This window comes from Neovison vison, chromosome 4, assembly GCF_020171115.1.
Source record: "Neovison vison isolate M4711 chromosome 4, ASM_NN_V1, whole genome shotgun sequence".
NCBI lineage: Eukaryota > Metazoa > Chordata > Mammalia > Carnivora > Mustelidae > Neogale > Neogale vison.
In genome coordinates this window covers 45,078,932-45,091,231 of record NC_058094.1, presented here as the reverse complement: position 1 = coordinate 45,091,231, position 12,300 = coordinate 45,078,932, and the positions used below count along the sequence as shown (strand labels likewise).

The 12,300-nt window shown below is 39.4% G+C and overlaps 1 protein-coding gene across 4 annotated transcripts in view; it reads right to left on the bottom strand.

Annotated features, from left to right (window-relative positions):
* The window catches only part of C4H8orf88 (chromosome 4 C8orf88 homolog), a 40,659-nt gene extending 30,523 nt beyond the window's left edge, over positions 1-10,136 (bottom strand). For 3 of the 4 annotated variants that reach the window (XM_044245343.1, XM_044245340.1, XM_044245344.1), the window contains exons 1-3: positions 9,408-9,482; positions 2,496-2,594; positions 651-724 (exon numbers count right to left, since the gene is read on the bottom strand). In XM_044245343.1, coding sequence (XP_044101278.1) covers positions 651-724; positions 2,496-2,568 — 147 coding nt within the window. In that variant the 5' untranslated portion in view covers positions 2,569-2,594; positions 9,408-9,482. Of the gene's footprint in view, positions 1-650; positions 725-2,495; positions 2,595-9,407; positions 9,483-10,055 lie in introns of those variants that run through there. The other variant, XM_044245342.1, reaches the window with a different exon arrangement.
* Positions 10,137-12,300: the final 2,164 nt, after the last annotated feature.

The window sequence follows — 12,300 nt, the reverse complement described above, 5'->3', positions numbered from 1 at the left end:
AAGAAATCACTCATGTAAGGTCACAGGGCTGGGCAATCGCAGGGCTGGGGCTCAAGTTCATCTTCCTATCCAAAACTTGGCATGTGGCTGTGTGCCCCTCGGGCCAGCCACCCCCTTTCTGGGCCCATCTCTGGGACGAGACTTACTGCACACATTTAATGCAACACGTGGCGATGGCAGGAAATAGGATTCCATTGCGCAATGAACACTATTTTCATATACCATGTAGGGGGTGAGAAGTGGAGGATGAGAAGAAAATGGGTTAGTGGAAGGATAAACAGGAATTTTGAAATATATGCTAGGTTTCTTCTTTAACATTTTGGGGGAGGAGGGGCAGAGGGAAAGGAAGAGAGAAAATCTTTTCTCACAACCCTGAGATCATGACCTGAGCTGAAATCAAGTGTTGGATGCTAAACCAACTGAGCCACCAGTTACCCCTCTTTAACATTTTCTAAAACAAATAAAGCAAAATGTTTAGATTTGAAAATGTTGGGCAACAGTCATAATTTCCTTCTATATATTCTTGAAATACAACATAACTTTTTAGGAAGTACATAAAATACGTAGCACAGTACTTAGCACAGCACCATCTAACAAATGTTACTTTCCAGTCTGCAATGCTTCATTTTATTATAATTTCTAGGACTTACTCTGCTAACTCCACTTTGTAAGCATTGAGTGTTGCATGAATATTCATTCTGAAAGGTGAAAGGGAATACTGCTCCTGGTAGAAGGGAAAAAAAAAAAAAGAAAACTACTTTAAATATCCATTATTTCAATAAATGATACACAACCATCCAAAACCCTTAACTATCCAGGATATTCCAGATACTGTTTTGAACTGTTTTCTGGTAATTCATTTACTTAACAAATATTTATTAAACACTAAGGAATATCAGCCACTGTGTTAGGGGATGGGTTGTAAGTGTAAAAAGAGTTCATAGAGTATTAGAAGAGTTCATGGTCTATTTTAAAAGACAAGCTCATAAGAAATTACTATAATAAAAACAAATATGAGGGGTACAGAGAAGATATTAGGGGAGAGCAGAGTGGGCTTTGTGATATAGAGGAAAAAAAATTTTCCAAAGGAAATAATATTGGGGTGCCTGGATGGCTCATTTGCTTCAGTGTCCAACTTTTGGTTTCAGCTCAGGTCATGAACTCATGAGTTGAGCTTGGTCTTTCTCTCTCTAAAATACATAAATAAATTTTATTTTTAAAAAGTAAATAATTCTATCTGGATCTTAGGAGGATATAATTAAATGAGAGGCAGGTCCACTACCTTTACCCCCTATAAAAGACTTAGAATCAATGAAAAACTGAATCTGTACAGATAAGGGAGTGACGGGTGTTATAAAAAGGCTGGTCACAGAAAGGAGCTGTGGCCAATGGTCTTATACCCTTCCCTTTAGGAGAAAATCTGTGACCTGACCCAAAACTACTGCTTCTTCAGCACACCAGAAGGAGCTGGCATCAACACAGTTAAAGCTATGGTCCAGAAGATCCTTAATATCATTTGTTAGTCCTAAGTCACAGCCATTTTTCAGAGGAAACACAACCAAAGCAGAGACAATCTCCCTTGTAAGAGGAGAACAAATAGAAAACTGAGGAACTGGTATCATTTCTATCTTTTCTGCTTCATCTTCGCACCTTTTTTGAAGAAGTCAGTTACTCAGTTGAACACATGAATTTTTTTTTCCTTTTTCTAAGAAGTCAGTTACTCAGTTGAACACATGGAATAAAGAGTATTTTAATAGGATGGTGACAATATTATATATATACTATATATAATATTATATATAGTAATATTTAGGAGTCATATATATATATATATCTCTAAGTTAAAATACAGAAGCCATCTGGCAACAATGAAAAAAAAATAAGTTAAAATACAGTATACCTAAGTTAAAATACAGAAGCCATTCTGGCAACAATGAAAAAAATAAATTCCAGTAAAGGAAAAGGTATTCCAAAAATCTGTCCAAAATACTAGTTTAACAGGCAAAAGAAAAATCTTTAATTTTAGAAATTTTTGCTTAAATTTCCTGAAAAGTGAGACCCTATGTCCTAGCAAAGCCCTAATCTGTAACCATTGTTTTGTTTCTATTCATTCATTTATATGCTGTTAGGAATTATTTTTAAAGGTTAATTCTCCAGCAGGATTGCTCTGCAGTGAGCATAATTTCAGGGCACAATTTGTATTGAGAGTATCATTCTAAGCAGAAGCAGTTAACCATAAAAATGAGACATTAAAAAAAGTACACAAAGTTGTTGGGAGGCAAGAGCTATTCTTCCTACATTTGTTAGTCTGATAGACTCATAGACTATTAAGAGTCTTTCTCTTTGGTTTTTAAATTTTTCAAACAAACAAGATCATTAGTTTTCATTATTTCTTACCCACCATAAACAATTACTTCATATATTATTTAGTCTTTCAAATACTACTTAGCCATTAAACAATTAATATTTAAAGATATGTACCCTAGATTACTCACCAGGGGGAGAAGTCAGATGACGAACAGGTCTTGCTGGTTGAAGCGGTTTACCAATCAATTTTTTGGTTTCCATTATCACAAAGACCTTGAGGTTCCATACTTTAGGAAGAAAAAATGTATCTTATCTTTCAACAAGATGATCAAGATGCTTTTATATACATACACACACACACACACACACACACACACACACATGCAACCACAACATTAATTTGAAGATAATTTATTGTATAAGTTAAGGTGGAAACCTTAGACCTCTTTACACCATCTGTCACAATGGAACATTCCCTCTTTTGAAACATTTTCCTCTCATAACTTCTCTGACTCTTCTTTTGGTTTGTTTCCTATTTCTTTGACTACCTCTTCTAACTTCCTTGGCTTATTCCTCTTCTTTTCTCCAGTTAAATTTAGGAATCCTTCCAAATTTGGCTTTGATCTTCCCTGACCTCAATTATTCTGATGATTTCAGCTACCGATCTACATGACAAATACACCCAAATCTATACATTTAGCATCTACACCTCAAATTCCAATTCTATTTTTTAAAATATTTCCATTTACATCTTATCACAAACACCTCAAATTCAAGATATCCAAAATTAAATTCATTACTTTGACTCCAAAGATGTTCTCACCTCTAGTATTCCTTAAAGCCTTCAACTCTCTCAGACCACCTTTGGTTAAATAAGATCTAAATAAGAGCCTCCATACTATAATTAGTCTCTAATTCCTGTCCATTCTATTTCCAAAATATTTCTCAAATCTATTTTCTTCTTTCTCACCACTACTTTCTTGGTTCCACAGTAGTTCTTAATTCAACTCACCAATCACTCAGCCTGATTTAAATACTCCCTTCTTGCCCCATTTTCATGGGACACAGTGAATATGCCTATATCATGGCCTTAAAGAATATTGTACTATATTATAATGACTGATTTGTCTTTTATACTTACAAAAGCAAAGAGTGGATTCTTTAAGTGAGGAACAATATTTTCATTTACCCTATTTCCCTGGCAACTAACACAGTACCTGGACTGGATCCAAAGTAGGTGTAACACAAGCATTTGCTGAACAAATGGGTGAATATAACCACTTTCTCTCCAAACTATGATCTCTTTACACAACATCTGCTTTAAAAACTTCAGTTCCTATTATATCCTGGATTATTCATAACAGAAACAGAAGCCAACATCTACATTGTCATGCAGAGTAAATCATTTATCTAGTTACATTATTTAAGATTCAGAACAACTCTATCAATTAGGCCCAATTAAGAGTTAGAGTTCAGGTCTCAAGTTGGCCTACGTGGGTTCATGTTATGGTTTCAGCACCTAGTGATGTAACTATGGAAAACAATAGCATCTATCTCCTAGGTTAGATAAGATATATGTATAAAGCATTAGCACAGTGCCTGTGAAGACTAAGCAAGATATATGTATAAAGCATTAGCAAAGTGCCTGGTACATATTAAGAGCTTAATAAATGTTACCTGTATTTTTTTTTATAATCCTAATTTTAGATATAAGGCTTGGAGAAATTAGGTAACTTGCCCAAGGTCCTGAATCAAGGAAGTGACGGCATGTCCATCTCCATGCTTCTGGCCACTAAGAATTAAGAATCTTGTCCAACCTTTTTCTACCTCACACCCAGGCAGACCTGAACAGGTTCTGGTTTAGTACCCTTATGTGCTCACAAAACATCCCTGTGTCTATCCTCTTTCCAATGTAGTTCTTACTGCACTAGTTGCAATTACCTATCATCTGATCACTAAATTACAGTTTTCTCACACAGGTTTATCTCCAGTGTCTAGCACAGTGCCTAGAACACTGTGGGTGTTTAATAGATTGTTGAATTCATACGTGGTCTTTTGTCTCACCATGTATTTATACATTCCGGAGTTCCTTCCCTCTCCCTGCTGCACTTCTCCTCTAATGTTATTCATCTTTCAAGACCACGGTCAAGTTCCTGTTATTTCCTTGGAAAAAATATCCTCATGTCTCAATAGTAATGGAAAATAAAGTAGTTCATTGGAAACTTTCTAGTTCCTAACAGATAGCTAACAGTAAAATAATAATAACAATAATAATTTATATTCTTATCTTTCTTCTTCCACTACCCTTACTGTATTTTATTTTATTATTTATCACAGTAAATCTATTACATGCCCATATGATTAGACTGAGTTATTTGAGGCTAAAAAAGAACTAGATCTTATTTATCTTTGTGTGCTAGTACCTGCAACATAATTAGTTTTACTAAATCAATCTATAAATTTAAATACCTCTTAAATAAAACTAAATCTTCTGGTGCCTGAATAGGACACAGCCTTCCAAATTATTATGGGTATTAAGACAAAGCCTAAAGTAAAATTCCATCTGACTTTGTATCTGCTCATTCAGAAGCAACTGTAACCATATGATTTTTAAGCAGATTATTACCCTAAATGTTTTCCTAAGTAAAGAATAGAGTTAATAACTCTCTTTTAGCTCCAAAGACATGCTTTCTTCTATTTAAAAAATGCCTCTGGACATAATTCAAATGTAAAATGATAAATTTTTCAACTGATAACTAAACACAAAATAGTTATTTTCCTAAAGTTTGGAGATAAGCCAGCCAGTATTCCAAATTAATACCTATCAAGTTTTGTAATGTGTCTTTTAACTGGTATTTCAACATGGCTATTAACAAACTTCTAAACAAAACTAATGCTGTCTGTACTTGTTGGCAATACAACTTTGATATAATAAGAAACAGAAAAGTTATAAGCATATGTAGCAAAAAAAAAAAAGTATTTCAGACAAATATTGAATATTTTCTATGTGGAAGGAAAAATTTTAAATAAGGACCAAAAAGCAATCTAATATTGTGTTAATGTCTATCCTAAATGTTATAATTAGAACCCTAATACTAGTATGTAGTAACTTTCCATACTTTTTCCCGTATGAAACTAATGAATCAGAATACAATAGAGTACTGTGGCACACACTTTCTTGTTTTTCATTGCTCAGCTGAAATTTAGTTGATAGGTTGTAAAGTCCTTTCCAGTTGCTGAGCAATGCAAATCCACAGTATTCAAACTAGGGATTTTCAAGAGTTGGGGAGTTAAAGAACTATTATGTGGTTTTGCAACACAAGTACATAAACAAAAAATAAAAGATCTTTTAGTATCACCCACTCTTTCAATATATAGTAGGAAAACTAAGCAAGAGCTCCAGATAAATAAATTCATATAAGTTAAAGAAATGAGAAAAAATAATGCCATATATTATTCTATTTAATATTTTTTAAGTAAACTATGCCTGCATAAAGACACTGATATTATAGGGAATAAGTATGGGATACACAGTATACAACAGCATCATGTTACAGTGTTATTAATGGAAGATGCAAGTATTTACAGTAAGTATCACTGTAAAACTGATCCATAGACTCATAACTTATGAAGGACAGGATCCACAAACCAAAGCCTAATTCTGTGAGGTTAAAAACAGTAAAGATTTAACTGAACTACAAAATCATTATACAAAATAACTTTTAATTTTAAATTCTAATACCTGCCTCACTCACCCAATGTAGATCTCCAAAAGTTTCCTTTGAAGCTACTAGAATGACCTAGGGTAGGCATTTATAGCATCAACTGTTACAAAGGACAACACTTGCAAAAGAAAAAGAATCCTACTTATGACAATGGATAATAAGTAATGGGTCAATCATGGAGTTGTCTTTTAGACTATGAATACACAGCCCTATAGTATAAATATTTTGTAAATAACATTTTGATCCAATGTCTCAAAAATTTAATTCTAATAATACATGCTGAGAAAGAGCTATTGAATAAAGTTTTTTTCGAAGTTTACATATATTTAACAAATCATCTTAAAAGGACAACTGCTATGAATAGAATATTGATCCACACGTCAGGAAGCTTTAGTCAGGAAGCTTTGCTATTCTACATCTAGCAATACTTAACAATATCTTGGGCTCTTTTTCTGTTTAAAAAAAAAATCAAACTAAGTATGAACCCTAAAGATCAAACAATTCTGAAATTATAAATTTACCTAGAATTTTCTAAAATACAGTATAATGGGATAATAAGCACAGATACTGACCAATTGGGACATAATCTTACTACACAATATATACTATTCTTTTTTAATTCAAACTCCATTTTTTGAGGTCCTATTACATGCTAAATTCTTTACAGATATTTCACTTAATTTTGAGCCATATGTAGAGAATCATTATTAGTAACCTTATAGATGTTGAAACCTAATACTCAGAAAATGAGAGAGATTCTCAAGTTCGCATGGTATATATATGGTAAAAATGAAGATTTAATTATAAAGGTCATGTCCTTGTCTCTAACTTGCATGTTTGTTAAGTAAAAGACTTCCAACTCTCTAATCAGTAAAAGAAACTCTAGTCAGTAAAATGAAAGACATCTGACTCTCTAGTATTCCATTGCTTATTGGATATTTTAAATCAATTATGAGAAGGGACATTTATATATAAAGACTTGCTGAATAAATTGATGTGTACTAATAATTTCTATTTCCTCAATTTATCATTTTTCTTAGAATACTAAATAAATTATAAGATTACTATGCTTTCCTCATTCTGCAGACATGGTACAGTGCCCTACTTTCATGGGTCACAACATAAGAAACATACATACCAAGTACTGTATTTAGAAGCCGGATACTATACTTAAAATTTTCAACTTAAATTCTACATTTCTTTAGACAATGCTGATGGTTTTGCTGCAATTAAGAAATAAGACCAGGGGCGCCTGGGCGGCTCAATCGGTTAAGTGTCCCACTCTTAATTTTGGCTCAGGTCAGGATCTCAGTGTCCTGGGATCAGCCCTGACTTAGGCTCCACACTCAGCGGGGAGTCTGCTGGAGATACTCTCCCTCGCTCTCTGCCCCCCCACACCCACACACGCTTTCTCTCTAAAAAAAGTCAATGTTTAAAAAAAAGAAGAAGGTTCCTCCTTAGCGCAGTAGGCAGCGCGTCAGTCTCATAAAAAAAAGAAGAAGAAGAACAACAACAACAACAAGGGGAAGAAGAAGAAGAAGAAGAAAGCGCCTGGGTAACACAGTAGGTTGAGCAATTGCCTTTGGCTCGGGGCATGATCCTGGAGTCCTGGGATCTAGTCCCACATCAAGCTCCCACTCCACCGAGAGTCTGCTTCTCCCTCTGACCTTCTCCCCTCTCATGCACTCTCGCTCTCTCATTCTGTCTCTCTCTCAAATAAATAAAATCTTTTTAAAAAATCATATAAATGAATGGATATATACATACATGTTTATAGATGTATATATGCACATATATCTATATGGACACACACAAATAGGTATATTGGAATATTAAGCCATAAAAAAAGAATGGAATTCTGCCACTTGCAACAACATGGATGGATCTAGAGTATAATGCTAAGCAAAATAAGCCAGTCAGACAAATTTCACTAATGTGTGGAATTTAGGAAACAAAGGAACAAAGGTTAAAGGGGAGGGGGGAGACTCCTAACTGTAGCGAACAAACAAGTGGATACCAGAGGGGAGATGACTGAAGGGGATGAAAGAAATAGGTGAAGGGGATTAAGAGCACACTTATCTTGAGGAACAATGAGTACCATATGGAACTGCTGAATCACTATAGGATACACTGGAATTAAAATTAAAAGAAATAAAATCATATAAAATTAAATAATCTGAGAAGTGAAAAGACCATGTTTTCATCTACTTCATGTATGTTTCCCATATGATAATCAGATAGGATTTAATCTCAGTTTTCAACTTCAAAATATCATACAGAATTAGGATTCCTTGAAACCACAAGCTGCTTGCAAGTAAACAGCACAAACTGATGAAACTGACAGACGAAAAGTAATATAAAGGAAATACAGGGGAGTAAGAGTTAAACCAATTGTGACTTAGGTGATTAAAAAGATATTTTATACTCCACATATCAGGCTGCCACATTCCGGAAAAGTTAAAACTATCAAGAAGTTTAAAGGGGAGAGAATGTTCCATAATATTTTCCATTTCATGCCTTCTCTCTTCACAACTGATCAAAAAATTTGTATTCCTCTCCGTACGGTATCTTTCAATAGAAACAAAATTGACCATTTAAGTAGGATAAAACTGTCCAGATAATGGGCTCTTGTAGATATGTAACTAATGTAACTGTCCTTTTCTGCAACTTTGCCTAAATTATCAGCAATTAAACCTTTTGACACAAATACTGAATCATCATGTTGTCAACCTGAGGCTGTTACATGTCAACTACATCTCGGTTTTTTTAATGGCATATCTTTACACAGAAATTATGCGGTATATCTTCATATACTTTCATGAACCATTCGATTTTCCTCTGTGAATTAACCATATGTGGTTTCTTGGCACTTTTTTTCCTGCCGGGTTTTCTTTCCTATTGAATATAACGTCATCTAATTAATTCTTAATTTGCTGTTTATTTTATTAATAAAAACAACTACAATAATGTCAAGGGGAAAAAATCTGCGCGAAATTAGTAGTGACGGTGCCAGGGGATGAGGGACAAAACGTCTTCAAGGACCGGGTCCTGGGACAGAGGGCGCTGTGTACTTAGCTTTCTCTGGAGTTTATGTTTTTCGTTTTAATACGCCCTCAGCGGAGTAACTCTCCCTCGGCCACTTGCTCCTCGCCGGGCGTTCCCACAGCCGTCAGTCACCACCCTTTCTTCTCGACGCGCTCGCTCCCTCACGCTCTACCACCCACCTTAGGGCCCAGCCTGATTTGCCCCGCCCGACCCCAGGTGCTCCATCCCTCACAACTTTCCCGGCGCCCGACCTCAGAGACGGCGCCCACTCCTCACACCCGGGCCCGACTTCTGCCCTCCCAGTTCGGCTTATCCTCCCCAACCACTTACCGCCTCAAGATCGGGGAGGATTTCGGGGCAGCAGCGTCGCCGCGCTCAGCCCAAACGCGGCGACCCAGCGCCCCGCCGCCCGTCGGGGAACGGCTCCCGCCGCGCGTCTGCTCGAGGCCGAGGGCTGCGGGGATGGCGGGGGCGGGGCCGACGGCGGCTCCGAGGGGCTCGAGGCGGGCGCGGGGCGGGGCCTCGGGTGCCTGGCCTCAAGCGCCGCCGCAGCCCCGCGGGGCCAGAACCGTTAAGCCGGTAGCGCGCGCGCTTCCCAGGGCGTACTGGGCGCGCGGGAGCGGCGCGGGACTTCGGGCAGCCGCGCGGCGTGCGGAGGAGACCGGGGATGGCCTCTCCCAGGTGCTGGCAGGCTCGCCCGGTACTGGGCGCGCCCGCATGAACAGCCTTCGGGACCCCAGTCGGCGGCCCTGCTTGCCCGGGACGGGGAGGGCGAGCGGCGGGCTCCAGGCAGCGACTGTGAGCGAGGCCGCCTCTGTGAGCGAGGCTGCCCGCGTGCTGACGACTGAGTGCCGCCCGCGTCAGAGCGGCCGGCCGGCCCCGACGGGGCGGGCGGCTGTGGCTGTGCCCGACGCTGAGGCGCCCGGTCCGTGCTGGGATTCCGGCTCTCAGAAACGGTCACCAGGCAGGAATACTTACCTCAGACCGCCGTCCCCAAAGATCAAGATTAGTTGAAGCAACTCCATCCGAATCCTTAATTTTAAGTCTTCACCCTTTTTCTTTCATTCACGTTTTCTCTGTTCTCGGGGAGTCCCGAGTGGGTGCCAGCTGTAGGCTGCGGGGACAAGGGGGCGCTACACGGGAGAACAGGATAGTTCAAAACCCGCTGGGAGCCTGAGCTAGGGGCAGTCCGGTAGGCCGTGCTAAGGACTGTGGTGGAGGAACAGGTGCAAGTTGGCAGCACAGGACAAGGGATGCCTAAACAGACCCTTGGGCCTGGAGGGTCGTTTTCAGAGCAGAGCCCGGCTGGTGTGTTGCATTTGGCAGGGGGAAGAAAGCCGGGAAGGAGGAAGCGCTAAGGGAAAGATGGCTTGTCTGGTGTGGAGTCGCTGGAGTTAGGAACCGATAGCGGGGAAACGACAACAGGAGCCGTGGACGCGAATTAGGTCCTAAATTTTTCAGTTTGTCTTTTTGAATATTTGAAAGATCATTCTGACAGCAGTATGGTGGGCAGATTTTTTTTTTTAAGATTTTATTTATTTATTTGACAGAGATCTACAAGTAGGCAGAGAGGCAGGCAGAGAGGAGGAAGCAGGCTCCCCGCTGAGCAGAGAGCCCGATGCGGGGCTCGATCCTAGGACCCCGGGATCATGACCCAAGCTGAAGGCAGAGGCTTTAGCCCACTGAGCCACCCAGGCGCCCCTGGTGGGCAGATTTTGAGGGCAGGGAGGTAGAGCAAGATGAAACGGGCTACAAAGCGGCTTCCTTGGGGGCATTTGCAGTAACTCCAGTTAGAAATTATGTCATACAGGGAATGAAGATCTGAGCGACGTTGCCGCAGTGAAATCAACAGTTTAGTGACAGATTGGATGGAAGGGGTGACTGAGAAGAGAATCTAGGTAACTCTTGAGTTTCTGACTTGGGCAAACAAGTGAATAACTGGTAGTGTAAGAGTTGGAAATGATGAATTCAGAGTGGGACTCTCATCAGCTATTTTATAAATTCAGAAAATATATACCCATACATATACAGACCTATACACATACACACACGTCATGGGCCTATAACAGACAAAATGGAACATTAGGGGATGCTGATTGAGAAAATTTGTGCATTCTGGAAAGAAGTATTTAGAGAACTTAAAAGACAAGTAACCTCCAAAGGATGCTATGTAAAGGCAAAGAAAGTTTGTCTAGAATGGGATAACGAAGGAATGCCTCTCTGAAAAGGGATCATCTAAGTACACCTTAAAACATATGCATAATAGGAAAAAAATGTCCAGTTAAGCAGAAGAAATCTTAATGCCCTGGAACAAGAAAAACAGAGTTTGCAAAACTCAGAAACTGACATGAGATCAGTATGGCTAAGCAAGAGAAAGCAAGAAGAGACTATGAAAGATGAGTTTGGAGAGATGGGAAAAGCCAAAATCATACAAGGCTCCAGTAGGCAGGTTGAATTTTACTGTAAGAGCAATGGGACAGTGGGGCAGTAACATGATAGGATTTACCATTTTAAAAGGTGTGGTTTCAGAATTACTTTCTTTTTTTTTTTTTTAAAGATTTTATTTATTTATTTGACAGACAGAGATCACAAGTAGGCAGAGGCAGGCAGAGAGAGAGGAGGAAGCAGGCTCCCTGCTGAGCAGAGAGCCGGATGCAGGACTCGATTCCAGGACCCTGAGATCATGACCTGAGCCGAAGGCAGCGGCTTAACCCACTGAGCCACCCAGGCGCCCCCAGAATTACTTTCATGCATAGTTAAGTTATTTAATGTAGAAATGGCTTCCAGGATCATTCCTATCCCCAGACAACACCACACCTGGCATGTCCTATGGCACAGAGCACCAGAAGTCTGTGAACAATGGAGTCAATAAATCCTTCCAACCCCCAGATGTAGAAAATTGTAAGTGTAGGTTTCAGTTCTCATCAATCTAGTCAAAATAGAAGTTTTCTTCAAGAAAATATTTAGGGGCACCTGGGTGGCTCAGTTGTTAAGCATCTGCCTTCGGCTCAGGTCATGATCCCAGGGTCCTGGGATTGAGCCCCACATCGTACTCCTTTTTTTTTTTTTAATTTATTCATTTGACAGAGACCACAAGTAGGCAGAGGCAAGCAGAGAGAGGGTTGACGGGGAGGCAGGCTCCCTGCTGGGCAGAGAGCTGGATGCGGGGCTCAACCCAGGACCCTGGGATCATGACCTGAGCTGAAGGCAGAGGCTTTAACCC